General features: G+C 48.0%; 5 protein-coding genes across 5 annotated transcripts; 3 read left to right on the top strand and 2 right to left on the bottom strand.

Moving 5' to 3' along the window:
- Window positions 1–1,228: 1,228 nt before the first annotated feature.
- ABOM_008836 (NOT2/NOT3/NOT5 family protein) lies at window positions 1,229–3,136 on the bottom strand (the record flags this gene model as incomplete). The annotated part of the gene is made up of 7 exons (XM_022535965.1): window positions 1,229–1,321; window positions 1,387–1,741; window positions 1,796–2,043; window positions 2,099–2,163; window positions 2,218–2,741; window positions 2,842–2,983; window positions 3,055–3,136. 7 exons carry the CDS (start codon window positions 3,134–3,136, stop codon window positions 1,229–1,231), a joined length of 1,509 nt encoding a protein of 502 aa, XP_022386911.1.
- Window positions 3,137–4,208: 1,072 nt separating this feature from the next.
- mrpl4 (mitochondrial 54S ribosomal protein uL29m) lies at window positions 4,209–5,136 on the top strand (the record flags this gene model as incomplete). The annotated part of the gene is made up of 3 exons (XM_022535964.1): window positions 4,209–4,563; window positions 4,655–4,821; window positions 5,002–5,136. 3 exons carry the CDS (start codon window positions 4,209–4,211, stop codon window positions 5,134–5,136), a joined length of 657 nt encoding a protein of 218 aa, XP_022386914.1.
- An 868-nt stretch (window positions 5,137–6,004) lies between these two features.
- Window positions 6,005–7,852, top strand: ABOM_008834 (secretory pathway gdp dissociation inhibitor; the record flags this gene model as incomplete). The annotated part of the gene is made up of 8 exons (XM_022535963.1): window positions 6,005–6,050; window positions 6,110–6,134; window positions 6,195–6,254; window positions 6,332–6,359; window positions 6,424–6,769; window positions 6,824–7,375; window positions 7,432–7,689; window positions 7,764–7,852. The coding sequence occupies 8 exons, from the start codon at window positions 6,005–6,007 to the stop codon at window positions 7,850–7,852; spliced, it is 1,404 nt and encodes a 467-aa protein (XP_022386913.1).
- A 364-nt stretch (window positions 7,853–8,216) lies between these two features.
- ABOM_008833 (PaaI family thioesterase) lies at window positions 8,217–8,775 on the bottom strand (the record flags this gene model as incomplete). The annotated part of the gene is made up of 2 exons (XM_022535962.1): window positions 8,217–8,630; window positions 8,683–8,775. 2 exons carry the CDS (start codon window positions 8,773–8,775, stop codon window positions 8,217–8,219), a joined length of 507 nt encoding a protein of 168 aa, XP_022386916.1.
- A 1,415-nt stretch (window positions 8,776–10,190) lies between these two features.
- ABOM_008832 (origin recognition complex subunit 4) lies at window positions 10,191–12,442 on the top strand (the record flags this gene model as incomplete). Its single annotated transcript, XM_022535961.1, has 3 exons — window positions 10,191–10,388; window positions 10,421–11,749; window positions 11,810–12,442. 3 exons carry the CDS (start codon window positions 10,191–10,193, stop codon window positions 12,440–12,442), a joined length of 2,160 nt encoding a protein of 719 aa, XP_022386915.1.
- Between the last annotated feature and the right edge of the window lie 9,732 nt (window positions 12,443–22,174).

The raw sequence follows: 22,174 nt of genomic DNA, 5'->3' as shown, positions 1-22,174 counted from the left end.
TGCTGGACCTCATTGACGATGTGAATGATATTCTATCGTTCTTTAAGGAGTCCGTGGTTGGAACTGAGATGAACACAAACATCATGAACAGAGCTCGTACCGCATATTGCAGCCCTCATGATGTACTAGAGCAACTTTGCCGGGAAACAGCTGAGACTATGTATGCTGTCAGTAATGGAATTGGAGAAAACGGTGCTATTGGGAAGCTTTGGAAGGGTTTTATGAACGGCTATATTACGTGGCACATTTGTGAGGACCGGTATCGGCTGAAGGAAATTGGGCTCACGATGAGACTCGGACAAGACCGGGTCGAATAGTATTGAATGATTCATTGGTCAGAGTTGCACATATGCCAGGCAATATTGAAGTAGTGAATTTGATATTTTACGCCTTGATGCGGAATATAATTACACGTGGTTATTTCCACACTCACATTTCAAACAACCCTTTTCAATATCGAACGATGTTAAGAAGGAAAAGAGCGGTGTCCTTATAAGTCTCCAAGATCAGAGCAACTGGCTAATTGGGTTCATGCCCTAACTACTGAGAGTTGGGTGAAGGATGGAGAGGACGCTCGAACCGCATCTGGTCGTCTCGCCGGCGGAAGAGAATTGGACTCTAGAAAGATCTTGCTCACATGCGACGTCAAAGAGCGAATGAGGATTGGCGCAGCTGTTTAACCACCTTACGAGTTGAACAGGCGTGCAAGCTTGTTGCTAGAGACTGACAGCACTACCAAGTCACGTGTATACCTTTGCGGCCTGTTCCAGCCCTTTGCTGTGTAGTGGATCCAATTTATGGACATAATCGGGTTATGTAAGCAGTTGCTGCATAAAAGCCAGAGCCCTGCTGAGATAAGTTCTAGATAGCATCGTGAGCCATTGTGCCTCGGGGCGAAGATAGACATGAAGCCACCGACATGGCTAAAGTATAAATTTATTATAGCTACGGGCCAAAGCCTTGGTAGTTGTCTTTCTTGGAGCTCAATATATGGTAGATTATGCATGACTGTATTCTGTTCGAGTCATAGTATTCAGTGCCAGCATTAGCTTATCTGCTTGGGTGCGAAGAGTGACAAGATCATAATAGTCATTTGCTTTAGCATATATCCACTTATGTTCTGAGGAACAATTGGTGGCCTGGAATCACTGGCAGCACTGGCTCAACCATACAACGGATGTGAATCCAACGCCGTTGCTGATTCCCTTATCATGCTGCTCTAGGATGTTCATGAACCATGGGTGGGGAATCCAACACGTGCAAGTCCCCTGTTGGGGTCCATTCTGTTGTCAAGATCTTCATATCGGAGAATAAACTCGCGCTGCCGCCAAGGTTTTCGTTAGCACGGGGAAGGGGAAGCTTGGTTGCGAATGGGTCCTATCGTACTCTGATCTTTTTCCAGGTGGCAGGGTCCCAGATTAGGTATATGCCTCGTTCACTGACGCCGCGCTCAACATCGACGGGACCGGGATATGTTTCATCACGGGTAAGCCAACACCTCTCAATCTTGTGATATCTCCACTTGCGGCCCATTAACTCTTCTGCCACAACTTCTTGCATAATATCCCGCGGCATGCTATAGAAGATGTAGAATAATGTCTCGTCACTAAAGCTGGCAATTCGTGACTGGAGTGGTTGGATGTTGGCAACGTTGTAACAAGAAGGCAGCGCAAAGTCCTGCTCCAAGGGCACGCCGGTCATGGATGCAACAAATGGGGAAGCGAAAGATGTGTGTAAAGGTCTAGTATCTTTTAGTTGAGCAAACAAAACACGGGGTTAGTAGACATGGACATACTCCGGTTGGTTCAGGTCCAAGCCTAATGTCATCAGGTCCTGACCTACTGCAAGAGCAGCGACATCTGGGCTATCGCTGTGAATCATGCGCAGAAGACCTGCTAGCCCGAATTTATCGAGCTCACTCATCTCGCCTAGTGGCGGTTGCTCCGCACTTTGGGCAGCTCCAGAAGCCTCTTGTGTCTCCCCGGAAGCGGGCTGTTGTTCCGTATAATTGCGCTGGGTTGACAGCACAGCGTTATTCAAGTCCTGCGCAAAGTATCGTAAGCCAGTATACATGCAACCTTCATATTGAGGGCCGAACCTCTTTCTCTTGACCCGACACCCCATTGGAGGCTTGGTTGACGGGCGATCGTGAAGTTCCGATACCTAGGAATGATTAATCTTTCATCAACCGATGAAGGAAGACCTCAACAAACATACTTCCTGATCCCGCATTGGCAGGCGACATTATTCTTTCCTGCCCGTTTATGGATGCTGAGATTGCGTTGCGATTCTGCGTGGATTGGGCTTGGGTTGCGCCGGAAAGCGGTAAGCCAGCGTTGTAACTACCAAATCCTGCACTTTGTATTAAAGATTCCCTGCGATCTTGACCAAGTTCTGCGGCAACGTTGCGCCCCAGAGGAGGAAACTCCTCGATATTGCCCGTCTGCGGCTGTGTACCTGCGCCTAACTGACCGCTGATGCCCTGTCCGCCGTTTCTATAGTCATCGAGGCGATTGGCAAACTGAGCCCCAGATGGGAATACATCATCATGCGAGGGTTGGGATTGTTGTTGAGGGTGGGATTGCGTTTGAAGTGGTCGTGAAGGTGCTTGAGACGTAGGGAGTTGCTGTCTTTGGACAGGAGTTTGTTGCATGGCTCGTTGGCTGGCATTCGCCCATACTAAGTGCCCCGGATTTTGAGCTTGAGACTGTGGGGGTGCTCCGGACAGAGAAGGGAAATCGCTAGCAGACAAACTCCCAGCGTTAGCAGTCAAGAAAGGTGTCCGTGCCTCTTGCGTACGGAGAAGCCTCGAGGAGAGGAAACAAGTGAGGTCACACTCACGATAAATCAAGAGGTGTAGCAGGCTGTGACCCACTGAGGCTTTGTGCAAAAGACCCAATATTCCCTATATTGCGTTGCTGATTGTTCTGGATTCCTGGGGTTCCGCTGACAGGCAGGTTGAAATTCCAAGCAGCACCGCCCCCTATTTCGCCTTCCTCCATTAGCCTCCAAGACTGTAATGATACCGAATTATAACTTCCGAGTTAATCGCACCTAGTTTTCCGTTTGGCAAACGCGCCGATGCCAGAGTCGCATTTCGAACTTGTGCTTGTTGCTGTGCGGGGAATCCAGACATACCCCGGAGAGGTTGTGGGCCTGGTCCTAGTCAAGAGAAACAAGAGTCAGCATATGATAGGTGAATTCATAACTTTCAAACGAAAAAGGTTTGTGATCTCTTCGTCCAAGCTGCCTAGGTTTGATAAGGTCTTGCAAGGCATCCGGTCGCAGGTCAAGATGCTATATTGTGAATCTATACAATTGGCGCAATGCTGAGGTGAAGATGAGACATTTCCTGTTCACGAGCGAACTTTTGAAGTAACCACAGATATACTGACAACAGTATATCGGCATATAGGGTTGATCAAAGGAAATCACTTCTGTGGCTGGCTATACCAACACCGGACCATGGACAGTACAAAGAGAAGAAAGGAAATTGACAAACCTGGCCGATTCATGATGTGATACAAGCTTCCAAAGACTTTCTATTTAAAATAAATATTGTAATTCGGAAAACCAAGAGAAAGTTAACACAAAGAGTCTGGGGAGGTATTGAAATCACCAGTGCTTCGAAGGATCTCTGCCCACTCTCATGCGACGGATACTGGAAGGTGGAGTGGCTGCAAACGCGCGCTTCTTGTTGTGCACGGACCATGTTAGCCGCTATTCGGCGCTGCTTTCTTCCATAACTGGTAAGGTTTCTAGATGTGAACGTCTCTTTTCAAGGACCAACCCTCACTCATTTGCTTGGTGTAAAACTGATCCATAGTTATATTCAAGATGGACAATATGACTGAAGGCTTAAACCGATCTCATTATCTCTTCTCGATCATCCGATTGGAGAACGATCCTGTTACACTGTTCTAGTAGCTTTCGAGTCCCGTCCCACACCTGGCAATAGTTTTATACGGAAACAAAGAAGAACCGGATGCGTGTCGATACTATGAAGCGCACTTCACAATTACTCAAAACCCATGAGACCTGGAACAGAGCCGCAGTAGGTTGCCGCGACTGAGCGTAACACACGGCAAGCGGCTGTTGAGTCACGTGATTTACCCGCCGAAAAGTCCACTCATTCCGTTAGCTTCTTGAGTCGGAGACCGCAGGCGTCTACAAGTCTTCTTGTTGAAGGCCGCTACCTCCAATCCACAATGCATCGCCAATCGGTTGCGCGATTTGCTCGCCAGTGCGGGGGCCTTCCGCTGGCCGAATTGCCTCCTCCTTACCTTGCGCCGTCCCTTCATTTCTCCCGGATTCAGTGCTCGAACTTTTCCTCGACCGCTGTCGCCGCTGGCCATGGACGTGATCTGAGCAAATCACGCGGTGTGTCCGCCATCCACCGTACCGGCCCCAAGTTTAAGTTGGGCGTTTCAAAATACCCTCTGCCGAAGCCTGTCTCGCCGGAAACACTCGAGAAGCGTCATCCTACCCCGGATCATGGCCTTTGGGGATTCTTCCCTCAGGATCACGAGGCACTTAGCACACCAAAATACGATCATGCGCATGGTTAGTTCACTCTCCGTCGGGCTTTGTTGAGGGATGGCCAAAAAAAAAGTATCTACTAGGCACAGGGTGATGCTCACCATCAATTGTTTAGGTCGGTCCTGGTCAATTCAGGAGCTCCGTGAGAAGTCCTGGGAGGATCTCCATGCTCTCTGGTGGGTCTGTGTCAAGGAACGCAATCGCATAGCCACTTCCCAGCTGGAAAGACAGCGACTGAAGGCAGGTTACGGAGAATGGGAGCTTGACAATCGAGACCGGACGGTGAGTTTTTTTTTCCCCCACTCAGAAAGCCTTGCGATATCATATACCTCCATACGTTGGCGACGCGGTACTGGATATTGACTCAGCATACTCATATTATGGAAATTTCGAGGCTCCATCCCGTACATGGAGCTTGAGCGAGTACTTTGAGAACTGGACACTAATGTTTGCTCTGGACAGATCCGTGTTACGCAAAAGAGCATCAAGCACGTTCTTCGGGAAAGATGGTATGCTTGGGAAGATGCCCAGAAATTGTACAACAGTGGTTACCGGCCACAGGAAGAAGGTGCTGAAGAGGCATCGAGCACGGCCTAATCTAGATAGAGCGTTACAGTTTCCAAAAACGGATTGTAAGAGCTCCTGTCTCGGGTTAATTCTGTGTATGTAGTATTATCACTCTGTATTAGTCCAATTGATTCTATATGATTTGTGAACTAGTTCAGATGCTTCATGGGGATGAGTACCGAAAAGGGGAAAGGATTTGTCCCTGAGTCTAGATCGTATACCTCCTCACTCAATAGTGCTGGAGTTGTCCGATTAGGGGTGAAAGCAAAGGTAGTTATGTGTATATAATAATTGGCATCTATATTCCTTAGAGCCTACGATCTCCACAGATTATTTAGTCCATCCGATGGGGAAAAGGGGTAAGAGCGGTTCAGGAGGTTTACGTATCTAAATTCATGATTTGATTATATTTTATGCCACTTTAATGTATTTGTCTTTTTCTTTTTCCTTTCCTTTACTAGCTTCCTCCCAGTGTCCGTAATAGTAAGAGAATTATTATCTTTCGATGACTATTCTGGAAAAGCCGACTCCTTAACTACCACCCTGAGATGCGAGGTTATTTGGATCGGTGGATCCTTTTAATTAGTTGGGGGGAAGAGGGTACCGAATAATAATAATAGTAATAAATCATTGCTCACCAGTGATCCGCGGGGGATGGTTCAAAGTAGTTAAGAGTAGTAAGTAATAGACTAGACTACCTGACGGCCTGACCCAGAAGGTTGAAGGACCTCCTTTCAAAACACAAACTCACCGCTCCCATTCATTCATTCTCCGTCTCCGCATCCTCCCACCTTCACCATTCCACTCTCCTTTTTCTACTGAACATTTGTTTAGTCTCATTTACATTGAAACTCTTTTTGTTTCCTGCCTCTTGCAATATCCTACATCATATTCCACCATGGATGAGATCGCCCCCGAATATGATGTTGTTGTTCTCGGCACTGGTACGTGCTGCTAAGCTGCTACCCCGCCGCTCAACAAGCTGGACTAACACCCCTCTCAGGCCTGACCGAGTGTGTGCTTTCTGGGTATGCGCTCTCTTATATTTCCCAACGACATTCTGGGGTCACTTATTGATCAATATCTAGTGTTCTGAGTGTCAAGGGAAATAAGGTTCTTCACATTGATCGCAATGACCACTACGGAGGGTAAGTTATTTCTGACAGCTGTGCTGGGAAGCTATTCCACCCGTCACACGTCACCCCCCGCTAATATTTCGAAACAGAGAGGCTGCTTCCGTGAACATCGAAACAGTAAGTATTCATAAGCTTACTATATCCTAAATATACTAATTCCATTCTTTTTTGCACTACACAGCTTTTCAAGAAATACGGCAACGTCCGCCCCGGCGAGGAACCCTGGAAGAAGTATGGACGGGTCAATGACTGGAACATCGACCTGGTCCCCAAGCTGCTGATGGCCAACGGCGAGCTGACGAATATCCTGGTTTCCACCGATGTCACACGTTACCTCGAGTTCAAGCAGATTGCTGGCAGCTACGTCCAACAAGGAAAGGGCCCTAAGGCCACTGTGGCGAAGGTTCCTTCGGATGCCAACGAAGCACTTCGCTCGTCTCTCATGGGCTTGTTTGAGAAGCGGAGAGCCAAGAAATTCCTCGAATGGGTTGGCGAATTCAAGGAAGACGATCCTAGCACTCACCAGGGTTCGTGATCTGGAACGGAATGCTTGCATTGTCATGGCTGCTAACATGGTATAGGCTTGAACATTGCCCAGTGCACCATGAAGGAAGTCTATGACAAGTTCAGCTTGGAAGAAAACACCCGTGACTTCATTGGCCACTCCATGGCCCTATACCAGTCCGACGACTATATTGGAAAGAGCGGAACGGCCGCCGATGCCATTAACCGGATCCGCTTGTACGTGAACTCTATGGCCCGCTACGGCAAGTCGCCCTACATCTATCCACTCTACGGTCTGGGTGAGCTCCCTCAGGGCTTCGCTCGTTTGTCTGCTATCTATGGAGGTACCTACATGCTTAACACCAACATCGACGAGGTCCTCTATGAGGACGGCAAGGTTTCCGGAATCAAGGCGACCATGAAGGATCGGGATGACAACGGCGAGACTATGAAGTTCACCACCAAGACCAAGAAAATTCTGGCCGACCCATCTTATTTCCCTAGCAAGGCCAAGGTTACCGGATACTTGCTGAAGGCGATCTGTATCCTGAAGCACCCCATCGACAAGACGGACGGTAGCGACTCGCTGCAGCTGATCATTCCCCAATCGCAGGTTGGAAGAAAGCACGGTAAGTATTAACAGTACTTGAAGGATAAAAGCGACAACGTTGCTGATACCGTCTAGATATCTACATCGCTATGGTTTCATCGGCCCACAACGTTTGCCCCAAGGGCTACTATATCGCTATCGTCTCGACCATCGCTGAGTCTGATGCCAACCATCACATTGAGCTGGAGCCTGGCTTTGAGCGTTTGGGTGAAATCGAGGAGAAGTTCTTCGGACCCCCCATCCCGCTCTACGAGCCTCTGGAGAGTGGTGAGAATGACAACATCTTCATCTCCCAGAGCTACGATGCCACATCTCATTTTGAAACCACAACAGGTAAGTCACGTCTTTGTAACCCCAGTGGGGGCGGATGAAGAAAGCTAGGCTGGGTTAAACTAACATGAAATCAGCCGATGTTCGTGACATCTATCGCCGTGCGACAGGTGAGGAGCTCGTCGTTGAAGGCCTCCGGGAGGATCAGCGACTTGCCCAGGAGTAAATACGCTGTCATCGCATTTGAGAATTAGGTAATATATCATTGCTTTGGATGTTTTAAGTTGAGCCATAATTCCTTTTTGGACTTTCTTTTCCTTTACTTATCCTCTTTTGCATCCTCCAGAGATGGCAATCTTGGAGACAGTACATTCCCTCTACTTTTGGTATATATTGCACCCATAAGCTCAGTAGACACCGGGTACCTCTGAAGATCCTGGGGGGTCCGGTGTTATGCTTTCTCGGTTATCCAACCCAGACCATCAATAAAAAGATGTACCGCTGCAGATTCAAGTCATCGTGCTCATTCTACACAGTTTATTCTAACCACGGCCTAAAAGAAGAAACCCAACGCATGTATAACCGTAGAATCAGATTCTCCCAACCCCCTCAGGATCCGTATTGGCTTTCTCATGTTCACCCACCACACAGACCGCCCCAGTATCAGCTTGTTGGATCTCCGCCCGCAGCAGCGCCAATCGCTTCCCCGTGTGTATAACCTCGCATACTATTCGGATCTCGAGGCCACTAGGGAGCGGACGCAGGTACGTCACTCTGAGGTTCCGACTCACTCCACCCAAGGAGAAGTATCCCGGCTTAGAGAGACCCAGGAGGATCGTGGTCGACAGAGTATCAATCAACGTAGCAGCGCAGCCCCCGTGGAGAGTCCCCACTGCATTACACATGTTGGGGGTTACATTCAACAGGTATGAAACTCGGGCTGGGGGGCCCTGAGTTGCGGATTCAAAGCGGAGATCGGCAGCAGTCGAATCGATGTCCCAACGCTAGGTTAATCAGCGACGGATGTATAGAGTAAGCTTCTGGGAGGAACGACACCTCTTCGTCATTTTCTATGTTGATGCCATTAGAGCAATGATAAACATGGTTTTCGAAGTCATCTAATTTCCTGTCTGGGGCGCGGACCGGCATTGTGAGCGCATTAATCGGGTTCCGAAAAATATGGGGAGAAGGATGGTTAAAGGTCTATGATTTTACGGGGCTTTTGAGCGGAGAATGACTATTTGTATGTACAGGGGGATTTGGTACTGCGGCAGCTATATGCGGCGGAGGAATAGCTAGCAGTAAACCTTTGAATTATAGCCGAGGTTGGACGGCGGTTGGCTTCTGAGTTAAGTTTCAACCCACTATTTGGGCATAACTTGCTGGTCTCCACGGACTGCACAATATGGGACGTTTAGCGATTCGAATTGGAAGCTTGATGGATGCACTTCCTGATTCATATCTTGAGGCACATCGGTGTCCTGGTTCTTTTTGGGTTTGTTTGCCTGCTTGAATACATGTAGCTACGTCTACAGGAGATATATTTCTCAACAGTTGAAGCGGACCGAGGTAACATCCCATGGTTAGTAAACCAGAAGTTTTTGGAAGTCCAAGTCATTGATGGCTTATACACGTCAATCCATCTCTTAAATCCCAAGGGTATATATATATACATTAGATCTCTGTACATGGACTCAGAGCTCTACAGCAGCACTACCACAGGATCCGTAGCATCGTCAATCAATTACTCCATCAAAGTTCTAGTAACCTGTTAGAGCCCAACCATTGAAACGTCTAGCGATGCAGATGCCTTGCTGATGAGATAGAATCCAAGCCTAGAAACGCCGTATAAACAATCTCTCCAGCCCATACATAGGAGATACTCGGTAGCATCATATATACTACGGCCATCTTTACAACGAGAAACCGACCAACCCTACTCAACCAGTTCACAAGACCTTTTTTTTTTTTTCATCCCAACAGCAAGAAAACTGCCCTTCAACATACCTCAAAAGTACAGGCCATGATATCTTACTGTCCCTCGGAGAATCTCTGAATAGTCGCAAACTGTATGGGTACTACCAAAACCACTCCCATCTCACCTGACTGCGCGTCACGCGTTCTGCCTCAGGCGACAAGATCGCCATGTCTAATCAGCCAGCGCCCGCAAGATGTATGTCCATAAACACCAAGGCGTCCCCTACTATATAGGGCGCGTTTTAAATGTAAGTTAACTTTCATATACTGAGAATAAGATGGTATTACTCTCGATGAGGCGCTAACAGGAGACAATCTCCCTAGATTGCGCTCGCCGTCGCAAACCTCCGAAAATAATTTCCAACTCCGCATCTACCCTACCCTTTCTTCCCGCTTTCTTCGATGCTCAAATCCGGTCGACGTGCCATTGACGCTTCAGTTTACTCAGCTTGATTCAACGGGTTGGCTATTGTACGGTGCAAAGTTCAAGGCGATAATTCACTTGAAACAGGACTCCCTAGGTCCTGGACATCAGGGTACCGCTGTGTCACGACGGTCTATCCGTATATATCACGGCTAGTTGGAGGATGAAGGAATCGCGGGCTAGCAAACGGAGAAGGGTGTCTGATGCACCGAGCCTCGATGGGGATGGGGATATTGCAATGGGCGATGAGGCTGCCGCATCTCCGACACCGCAGAAACCCCCTCGGGACGAGTCTCCAGACGACGAACACACAGGGTCACCGACTGCCTCACGATCAGCGCGACGCCGGGCGCAAAGGGAGGTCAGAAAGCTGCGGCTGAGGAAACGGGCAAGGAGAATGAGAATGGGGTAGAGACGCCCTCAAGGCCTGGCCTACGATCAAGTGGGCGGCAGCGCAAAGCGCCTCAGAGATACGAGGACGAGGTATCTGGTACGCCTGCGTCTACTAGGAGGCCTCCCCCGGCGTCGGGACGAAGCGTTGCCACTCCGAGGAGTATGCGGAAGGCAAGACATGTATCTGAAGACGACGACAACGACGACAACGACGATGACGATGACGCAGAGTCGCCACAATCGGAGCCTCAGACTGAGAGGCTGACGAGGACGCGGTCCAGGAGACCTCCTGTGCGGTTTACTGGGACTGAGACAAATACGAATGGTGATGAGGAATCCGGGGCGCGGCAGTCCCCTTCTCCGGACGAATACCAGGATGGATTGGACGATCTTGTCTCAATGCAATTACAGCAAGATCTTACCCAAAATGATTTGATTGGGAAGGATGAGATTGTAGTTGGAGGCGAAACACTTCCGGCTTACGCTGAAGCATTGCAAACACTGTCTCACAACGGCTTGACCGCTGAGCTGGGGGCTCTGACTAGGATCATCCTAGACAAACTCACTGGCAAGAGATGTACTCCTTTGAAAGGCCTGGAGAGTGAGTATGATAAGGTTCATCAGCTTGTTGAGCAGACGGTCAGCGTTGGAGAGGGCAATTCTTTGCTCCTTCTCGGATCCCGAGGTTCCGGAAAAACCGCTATAGTCGAGACCATCATCTCGTCGCTAAAAAGAGAACACCACAATGACTTCCACGTCGTTCGTCTCAACGGGTTCTTGCATACAGATGACCGTTTGGCGCTTCGTGAAATGTGGCGCCAGCTTGGTCGTGAAACCAATACTGAAGAAGAGGCGGGGAAAGTAAGCAGCTACGCGGACACGATGGCCACTCTTCTTGCTCTTTTGTCGCACCCGGAAGAGCTGTTTGGAGCTTCTAATAGTACAGACACCGTAACCGCAGCCAAGTCCATTGTTATCATATTGGACGAGTTCGACCTCTTTGTCACTCACCCACGTCAGACCCTCCTGTACAATCTGTTTGATATTGCGCAAGCGCGGAAGGCCCCCGTTGCGGTTCTGGGCCTGACTACGAAAGTGGATGTGACTGAGATGTTGGAAAAGCGAGTGAAGAGTCGGTTCAGCCATCGCTACGTGTACGTTCCTCTTCCGAGATCATTAGAAGGCTTTTCCGAAATTTGTCTAGCCGGTCTGGACCTGGAAGATAAGGAGGTCTCGGACTACCTGGAAGAGGCCAATCCCGAGGCGCGTTCACTTATCACATCCGAAAAGTTCGGGAGACTATTGGAAGGGTGGAGAGCGTATTTACAGGTATCTTCACCTCCGGTTGGCAGCATCTAACGTTGAACTGGCGAAGCTTACTCAGAATAGGGCCTGTGGAGCGATGGGGCGTTTCAAGCGCATTTACGGAGGATATTCTTCCAAACTAGATCGGCGAAGGAGTTCTTTACCAGCGCTTTGATTGGCATGACGGAGCTGCATTACAGCATCTACGACCCCACAGGCGGAGCTGCCACGCTCCAGATCCCAACGCCAACCACTTTTAGCAGTCAAAGCCTATCTTGTCCAGATCCCGGACCTCTACCTTTCTCCACCTCGACGACGACCTCTGCCAGTCCCTCGTCGCTGCCCCTATCTTTGTTGCTGGCAGCCACCCGGCTGGCTGCGTTGTATGACCCGGGTCTAGAAGCTACACAGCCTCAGAGTTTGGCTCCTTTGGCGCTTTCATTCCCCGCAGCGTATGCCGAGTACGTCCGGCTTTTGACGTTCGCTAAGACATCGGCTTCCGTGTCCGGCGCCGCCGCAACCCCTGGACGAGTCTGGGGTCGGGACGTCGCACGTGAAGCGTGGGAGAAGCTGATCAGTTGGGGGCTGATCAGTCCGGTTGGCGGAGGCAGTGGCACAGCAGATGGTCGGATGTTCCGGGTGGAAATTAGCTTTGAAGAAGTGGTTGACATGGCTGGGTCAGGTGGTTCCCTGGGGAAATGGTGGCGCGACGGTTAATTTTTGGGTTAATTTAGGTGTGCATATGTACATTAGTGACTCTCTCGATCACTCAGGCTTACATGGCGCCGAAGGAGGACTTGGCTGACAAGCGGTCAATGCAAGATCAACTCGGCCGATGCCCTAAAGGCAACAGCCAAGTGAAAAAAGAAAAATTTAATGAAACGTCTTCTGTTTCTCTTCCGATCCTCTTATCACCGGGAACATCGAGAGGATATATAGTACTAATCAATACGCAATATTGTGTATCGGATTAGTTCGGCCATGTCCGACGCCAAAGGAGTTTCCCCCCCCCCCCCCTATAGAGTAGGTAATCCCCATATATTGCATGATTGTGCAAGAAAATGGAGTGCTCCCTGGGCCTATAAGATCTGTGTTATTAACGGTTGGGCGATCATCAGAGTAAGCGAGTCTCCGTCCGGTCTAGACATGCATGATGGCATGGAACTGGATGTAACGATGGAGCTACATTTGATTAATCAACAGGGGAGACTAGACTGAGTCCGGTTGGTGGTGGGTTGAGGGAGTTCATGAAGAGGCATGGCACAGAACAGGGCCTTTTCTAACGCTGCAGAGTGGCCAGATTAATTAACTAACGAGCCTGCCAGGGGTGTGAAGAAGAGCCATGTGGAGAAAGATGGAGATGTTGGGGGATAGTGTGCCATTTTAGCTTGGAATGTCAACGAGGCTATAATACGAATAGTTAAGATAATTATAGACATGCCTCCGGTCCGGTTTTCTTGTTCCCTTATTGCATCATTTTTTCTCGTTTTCGTTCCCCCTTTAACGCCCTCTGGTCAAAGTTACTCAGCCGTTCCAATGACGGGTCGAGAAGCGAATCCGGTGCGACCCCCTCTGGCTGCATGGGTGCCCGGTCTAGCTCCATGTCTGAAGTATCAGAAGAGGATAGTAGAAGGGCTCTTTCATCCTTCGTGCAAACCAGCGACGAGACTAACACGGATCAAGCTACCACTGTCCGAAGTTAATCCTGGTCGGAGGTTAGTACTAGTATCTACAGATTCTAGTACTGTGTAGAGGCTGATGGAGACGCTCTTTTCCGGTTAGCCCTAAGTTTTAAACCTCCTGACTATTCTCCTGTCATCCTGGTCCATCTCAACCATATATCGAATAGCCAGCGAATCAGCGGCACTTTCTCCACACTAATGCATGAAATGTCCTTCTGCTGCCTACCTAAGAAGGAGTTACAACTCACTGGTCTCGGCGGGGGTTATTGGAGATGTACGGATCGGGGGGGGGGGGATTAGTGTCAATAAGCCAACGTTGTCCGGCTTATGCATCTGACTGCAGAGAGAGGGGGCGACACGATGAATGATATTGGATCAAAAAAAAATCGGCTCACTCATGGTTGTGATCCTATCTATTGGCATGGTCTGATCCTGAGAACCCCTCCCAAGAGGTCCAGGGCAACCGGGGAGTGGCATTTTCACGCGAGAGGAGGGCGAGATGAAACCAAGGTTGACGCAGTGGACGACTGCAATCAAGCGCCAACATCCCTGTTACCTCCGAAGCAGGTTTAGTTGTTTAGCGACGTCGCTAAGGCAGGCTGGTGGCCTGGGGCCCCCGTCCAATAGGGTGAACCAGCTTCATTCCGATCAGCTTATGCCAATTGAGATCTGCTAAGAAACGTTGCATGATATGCGCAAGCATATACCGTTTTAAGTCGTAGCTCCCTCGACCAATTCCAAATCAACCCTGTTCATATCGGTAGTGGACGAGGATGATTATACATAGTAACTCTCATCCTCAGGCATCCGCCCCTGAAGTTAGGACTGACTACTATGTACTTTAGTCTCCCGGTGGACCCCTTCAGACTCCATCAAGCAACCACTTAACCTCCTTCGCGTGGAAGCAAGGATCTGCACCTGCCAAATGAGAAGCTTCAACCGCCGAAGTTAGGTATTGGCCTGGTTTTTTGGGCCTTTCTCTTGCTGGCGCCCCATCCTGTACCACAGGTCTCTGAGTTTGGTCATTCCGGATGATGCACATCAGGCTGCAGAGTATCAAACATGCTTGGGGACAGACCGTAGGACATTAACGGTGGCCTACAGGCAAGGCAACAGCCTTGGCCCTGACGTTTGATGGACACCCGGAGGCCACATGGGTATCTGCAGTGTACCGTAGCAATTCCAATCCCTGTTCGGCATCTGCTGTTTACTACGCTGTAGAATACCAGCCCCAGTTCCGTACTAATACGGGTATTAATACGGTGAAAGTATACGACGGAACCGGAAGACTGGTGTAATGCTGTGTCACAGACAAGGTTCAACTTACCGCCTTCCCGGAAGATCCTCCACGTGCAGTCTCCAGCAACGAGACCCGATGCGTGGCTCGGAAACTTTTTTTTTCTCTCTTTTCTTTGCGCTTGATATTGAGTTTGTGGCTCAAAGAAAATTCTACTTCGATGGCTGGACGGAGTTCTCCGATTGACATTCTACAGATCTCAAATCAACAGAGTTTGGTGGGAGATTAGCTATATTATGATCTAATGCCCCTAATTTCTCAGCCCCAAACCGGGAAAAAAAAAAGGAACATGCGATTAGTCCTCCCGTCTAACTATACATCCTCCATCACCAGCCTCACCAAAGAGTCCCCATAGCGACACGTAAACTCAAAGCAATCAATTACATCATGATGAGAATATCAGCCCACCGATCTCCTTACCTCAGCGTGGACCCGGACGGAAGTACCCAGTTTTTTTTTGGTAGTATTTTTTTCTGATACTACTTCACAACTCAGTCATGGATCATAGATTATGGAATCATTAATCTCCTTGGATACGGCACTAGCGAATCCAATCCACCTTCTAGCGGCGTTCTAGAACCCTTCTGGAAAAATTCTAGCGCCGCCCCCCTGAGAGCCTCGGATCTCTGTTTCGGAGAACAACACCGTCTCCGGACGTGGACCGCGACAGTAAGATTAAACGGTCATTAACCATACCATGGGATGGGGGCGGGACTTCGGTCGTTTGTTCTTTTCTGTGCTTAAATCTCTGAACCCATAACGGGGATGATATCATATTCAGGCCAGTTCCGATCTGATACAGATGGAGTTCGCTACTGTCTCGGCAGATCTCGCTAGTCTAAACTCTCTTGGATCATGTTCATTTTCATTTTCAATTTTTTATTTTTTTTATTTTTTTTGCTTTTTGCTTTTTTTTTTTGCCGCCCCGTAACCTCAATTTGTCACATGGAAGTTTAATCGGGCAATGGATGGGATAGGAAATTTCGGAACTTGCCGCCGTAGTCCCTGTCCGTCTAGATGAAAAAGGGATGTCCAGGTCCAAAAAGTCAAGTCTAGATATCAAATCATTTGTTTCAGGGGATCCCAATTTTTGAGAGGATCGGTGCTATCTATAGTTAGTTGTTCTGATGACGATTGCATGACTTAGTCAGCGTCAGGTGCGGAAATAATATCCATATCGTTCCGCGTTTTTCCTCTGCCCTGGAAGTGCTTGTCTGGAACCGCCCGACACAAGCAAATCTCTAACCGGGAAAATGGAAGCAAGAAAAGGAACAACGGATGAAAACCAGAGATTCAATCCCAGATCCCCCTTTCCCCCTTTTGCATGAAAATATCTCCACTGTAGTAAGATAGTAGCGATGTAGCGATGTAGCGAACTGGTCTATGCGCTGGAGATAGAAATGAAATCAGAATAGAGTGGAAATCCTAGCGTCGATACTCATTCATTAACTTAGTGAACTAGATGTAGTAAATCATCCTTTTCATCATAATCCCTGTCGCCCCCAGACTTAACCAGAAAAATTAAAACAAAATAAAATAAATAAATAAATAACCAACAAACCACCTAGGAATAGACCAGAACCTATTCCGGTAAATTACCCTTTCTACCCCCGTTACGAGCAGTTGAACAAACAGCAAAAAAAAAAAAACCACGTGGCGACCGCAAACTACTATTTTCTGCTCAACATTTCCCAGTTCTCTTCCCTGATTGGGTTGAACGAACCCCGTTCTTTTTTTTCCTTTTCTTTTCTTTTCTTTTTTTGCCATCTGTTTTCAACAGTTCCCTCTGGGGGAGTAGTACTCCGGAGTAAGTACTCAGTAAATCGAATTAAATTACTAGTTTGACCTGGCTTCTCCCACCTTCTTTTCTGTTCCGAAACTGGTGGTCCAGCCCCCCACACACTCTCTCTTTGACCGCTACAAGAAAATGGGTCCTGTCCCTCGTAGTCTAATTGTGACTAGAGATGTTTCAGGATAGAGGACCGTCCGTTTTGTCTTCTGTTTTCTTTTCTTTTCTTTTCTTTTTGTTTACGCGCTTTGCGGTCTGGTTTAGTATTTTTATTATTTATATATTTATTTATTTATTTTTTTCTTGGAATCTCCAGTTTTCCGTGGAACGATTAAGTAGTTAGTCGCTGCTGTCTAAATTCTTAGTAATATATTTCTGCGTAGTGGATGGACATGGTGGATGCCAAGCTACGTGCTAATTTCCTAAGTACATATACATTCCCTCCTTAGCTAAGTATTTACTTGACCTACTCCAATACCTAGCTCTATATTATCACGATTGGTATTGGGGTATAGAGGTAAGTAACTATGTAGAGATACACCGATCCACAGATAGGAAAAAAGAACCGAAATGATTCATGAGGATCCCCGATCCCGCGGGAATGAATAATGGGCGGAGCTGGTTCCGAGGAAAGAGGTGCGTGTTTTGCGTCATGGGAGGATTTGTGCGTGTGTGTGTGTGTTTCTGATCCTGGGAGGAAGGTAACTATGGCCTTGGGTTTGGTGGTGGTGTTCTTTGTATATGGGGGTTTTCTTTGTGTTTGATGTGTCTAATGAAAGGGGGGGCTTGGATACGAGCTGATAGACGTCTAGAAGGATTCTGATCCTGTGCTAGGTAGTTCTATCTGTACCTAGTTATGCGGATAGCCGCGGTTTTTTAATGTATGTTCTATATTAAGAAGGTTTCTAGGGCTTGGGACTCTGGGATCGGCCTTTTTGTGATTTGGTTTTCTTAGGGAAGGCGATTAAGCAGGTAGCCGAGGGATGATGAAGAAACCAGAAAAAAACACGGTTCCCTACCTTCATGGAGTGATTGCTTATCTCTGCATGGGTGAAAAATTTGCTACTAGATGAAGAGAGGCAAAAAAAAGTGGCTGTTGCTTGGCGACATCTAGGCCCTTTATAATACCTGACTCGGTCGCAAGCCACATCCCCAACGCTACTGACTCTTGTTCTGGTTCCCACAGGCAAACCGCATGGACGTCCGGCACACGGAGGAACTTGCATCCGTCCAACAGGATCGTCGAGCTGATATCAGCCTCGATTTGACCTGTCATCATTCTAGACTCAAGCTTGTCACCCAGCTTGGGAGGGATAATCCCTGTTATTTTTGTCTCGCGTGGCGGCCAGGGATCTTCGTTCCATGACACGGAGGGAGAGGACCTCTTTATGCAGGGGCTACAGGGCATTAGTCGTGGTTAGTGGGAAGGATCGAGGCCGGTCGTCGTAGTGCTGTAGTAGGTGCATTGATGATGCATGATATATATCAGATGGCAACTCTATGTATACGTGAGTTCTACTGCTTCTTCGGAGGCTCACCTTATTCTGTTTCAGTCGAGAGAGATGGATATGAGGAAATGAGATCGTAAAACATTATCAAACCCACTCCATGTGTTTAGTAATGGAAACACGAGAAAAAATGGACTTTGGCCGACAGTGGCCGGACCTTGTCTGATGTTGTCTTGTTGAGGCGTGGATATGCTCACGGACGTCCGCGTGATCACCTCAGGATTGGGGTTGGTCTTGTTTGATTGAGAGACACCAGGAATTCTGCAGTCTTACCGCAACTTTGCAGAGGATGCCAAGAATACCGATTGATACCTGGAGCAATCCAATCGAAAGATGTGCCCCAGATGAATTGCGCCATTGTGGTCCAGGGCCCTCTCACCGCTTCGTATTCTTTTTCTAGAAGAGTGGGGACAAGGCCTCAGGACGCTGGGTCGACCCGAGAAGTGGAATTCACGGTCAATATTCGGGATAGTATATCCATCGACTCGTAACGAGTGATCCGGAGCGTATGCCAGAATAAGATGCGCCTCTGATTTCGATGACCCGTACATAATCCCGCGCTATAGCGTCCACATAGCGGAATCTTTGGGGGCGCGAGTTCAATGGGGAGGCAGCCTCCGCGACAACCAAGAAAACCTGATATTGAGCATGGATGGAAACCTTATTGCGCGGGTCTCAGTGGTAATAAGCAACGTTGTATCCGAATTAGAGCTCATGTCAGATTTGGCGATCAGACTCTGGACTAAAGGAGCCTCAGAGGAGGGGAAATGAGTGTCGGAAGGAAACAGGATCAGGAGGGCGCTTTGAGTTTCAGATCCTGGGTGTGATCCCCCTCAAGACGGCAACTTTTAGACTTTGTGGCTGACTTGATTGGTCTGTTCCCGAGTCCTTTTGCTCCCAGTATTCGGACATTTATTAGACGAACCAACCAGTAGAGATATGCGCTGGGCGGTGATAATGAAACAGTTGTTAGTTGGTGATATGTCCAACTGGGAAGATGGTGCGAAGCTAGTCGATTGTCGCGCACAACGCGGCAAACTGATTCGGGGGCTAATCCATTTCGGTCGTGAATATGATTACCTATGGTCCTCACTAAGCTAAGAACGGTCTTGCTTAGTTCCCTGGATGTATGAATAGAGACCCGTTTCCTTGTAACCGTTATGTACGTCATTCCATATGTATGCTGCTAACGATGTAGGAGCTAGGAGCTCCTCGTTGACTGGAGCTATTCGAGCTCTCCAGGAACCAATTAACCTTCGCGATTGAAGAACGGTAAAGTTAAGCGGTCGTCATTTACCTGTCAGAAAACTGTTGAACTCTACCTCGAAGTATGAACCCTGAGAGTATCCATCGATTGCGAGATTGACTGGGTGAGCGGCGGCTGACTACCGTAGCCAAGCCGTCCAAGTAACCAAAATCATCCCGCCATTCCTTCTCCACGTGTGTCCACGTGGACCGCATGGATCTCGGTTAGGAGAAAAAAGAATACATCTGGAAGAGTCATGGAAACGAAAGACTGGTCACAAATGCTTCAAAAAAGATCCATCTCTACTCAGCCACACGGGAAGGAACTTGTTCCACTCTTTCTATCTTTTTTTTTGTTTTTATTCTTTTTCTTCTTTTGTTCTTGTTCCCTGCTCTCTTTCTCAACGCCCGCTGTGCTAGTATGTTTAGACGCGGGTAATGTCGGTCGGCCCACGATTGAAATATAATGAGGCAATACAGCGTAATGACGACGGCTAGTGACTGGTTGGATCGATCAGATTGGAGAACAATCCGTATGCAAGGCAGTGAATAGTCTCAATACTACGAGCAGCTAGTACAAACTTAATGCCATGTGGTGACTTGACATATCATCAAAAGCCTCCCTTCAAATCTCTTCTCCATAATGGCAGGAGAATGTTGCGAGATGAAGTAGCAAATTTAAATACTAGGTATCCTCTGGGACGAGCGCTTGATCTGCATCCAACCATTGCTTGATTCCCCCTTGGTGGCTGGTCTAAATGGAGACGCGCGGTTTTGTTCGGCGAGAAGGCTCTTCCCACGTGGACGGGATGAAAGGAAAGGGTTTGAGGACGACAAGGATCATGATTCTCCATAGCCGTTGGGAAAATGATGATTTGAGCAACCTCCCAAGGTTCCTCCTCAATAGCCTTACTTCTGGAGGAAAGGTGCTAGAGCCTGGAAGGTATTTCCCGGGTCCACCATTTGCAATATTGAGAAAAAGATGGGCCATTCTACTACTAGTAGTAGTGGAGAGACTGAAGGTGAACGTCGATAGGCCGATGGTTGCTTTTCACAAGTGTTACAAACACAAAAGCGTGGCTGATTAAGGTACTAGTGTCTGGACTAATCTAAGATAAGTAAGAGCCTTCATGCGAGTGTTTGCGAACCGGCACTCTGACTGGCTCATAATAGTTGGGGATTTCCCGGCAATGAGTCAAAGACTGGTGATCGTTACTGGATCTGGTGGGGTTCAGAATTCAGAGTCTTCCAAGGTAGGAAGGTGTATTTTTGCTTTTTCCCTGATTTTTCATTTGTCTTCTCGTTTGCAGTGGTGACGGCTGGGTGGTTCAGCGTTTGTCCATGTTTCGGTGTTGCCGGGCGGTCGTACAAAAGAAAAAAAGTTGTAAGGGTATGCCCGCCACGAGCCACGTTTCTCTTGGGCTTGTGTCCTGAGATTCTTCAGGACTGGTCCAGGGGATTGGACCAGATCACGTTATACTTTGATGAGGCTGGCTGACCCAAACATAAGGAATGAGACCAGGAGGAACACATAATCGGGAGAAGAAGTGTAACTTGACGGGAGGTGGCCGAAGAAACCAATACCTGGGTACTGGGGACTAGATAAATAAGTGTTCCCATAGGAATGTCCTCCCGCTGCAGTAGTATCAGTACATACCTTCCTTACTCTTGTTAGTGCAAGCATCTCATGACGCCTAATTTTTGTTTTCCCACCCAAACTGCCACTCCCTTACCTCTTAGAGGTGGCTGCTACTCTGTGAGAGAAGATAGTCATACTTTAGTACCTTTTTTAATAGTACATAATATGTTTTGGACTGGGAGAAGAAGAAGAAGAAGAAGAAGAAGGGGAAATTATTAGGCGATCTGGCCGAAACTCTCCCCAGGCGTAGATTCCGCTGATCATCCGACGCTTGCAGTGTACAGTAGGGAACAGTCCCACTTCTAAGCTGAAAGTTGACAGTGATTAACAGGCGTAGTCCTGTTCATATTCGGTCGGGTATTATCTAGGTAACGGCATGGTATCGTTGAGACATTGATACATAGGTGCAGCTCATGTTACCATCACCGAGAGGTTCCTAGTAGGTAAAGGATATACATACTGTATGTATGTATGTATGAATGATGCTGTTATCCCGGACAATTCAGGATATCCTTGCATCACGAGTAACTAGTTGATATATAGGGGAAGCAATCCCGTGTCCCATGACAAAGAGATCAGTTTAAAATAGCCTCCTCATGGAATGTAGAAGAAAGCTAGAATAAAGAAGCAGAAAGAAGCTCAGCATGATGGCACCTGTAACTACTAAGATTAGATTACTGTATACATTGTGATACGTAGTAACCCTGGAGGCGGTAACAGCAGGTAACGAGACCCGGTAACCGCCATCAGGTATGGTACAGAACACGGCACCCAAAGCAAGAATTCCTTACTACTACCTCCCATGTCGGACTCTGCAGGGAAGGGAGGCCTCTCTGATCGCCCCAAAGGACGATCCATCCACACCTTTGTCCTTGGCCCACGTTGTCTGGTGCATGAAACCGTCCGCGTGCACAGTGGGTCAAGAATGACAGGCCGAATTCTTCACACCCCTGGAGACCCTCTGCTGTGCTCATCTTAGGGACTCCGTTATCGCTTCTTACTCACCTCTAACTTTCATTTCTCTTTCCTTTTCTCCCCTTCTTTTCTGGAACTGAACTCCATTTGGTACAAGATACACACGGACAGGCGGATTAACAGCTAAAAGCAGGAAGTCGTTGCTGATCACGGATCCAGTTTACTGACTAAACCCATTTGCTTCTCCCCGACCAGGAAAAAAAAAAAAAAAAAAAAGAGAAAATCCCCGCCCATTTTTTTTGCCATTTCCCTTCCCTTTTTTTTTATTCTTTTGAATAAATATTTTATTTTTATTTTATTTTGCCTTATCCATA

Source organism: Aspergillus bombycis (genome assembly GCF_001792695.1).
Source record: "Aspergillus bombycis strain NRRL26010 chromosome Unknown contig00075, whole genome shotgun sequence".
Lineage (NCBI taxonomy): Eukaryota > Fungi > Ascomycota > Eurotiomycetes > Eurotiales > Aspergillaceae > Aspergillus > Aspergillus bombycis.
This window is presented reverse-complemented; position numbering and strand designations above follow the sequence as displayed.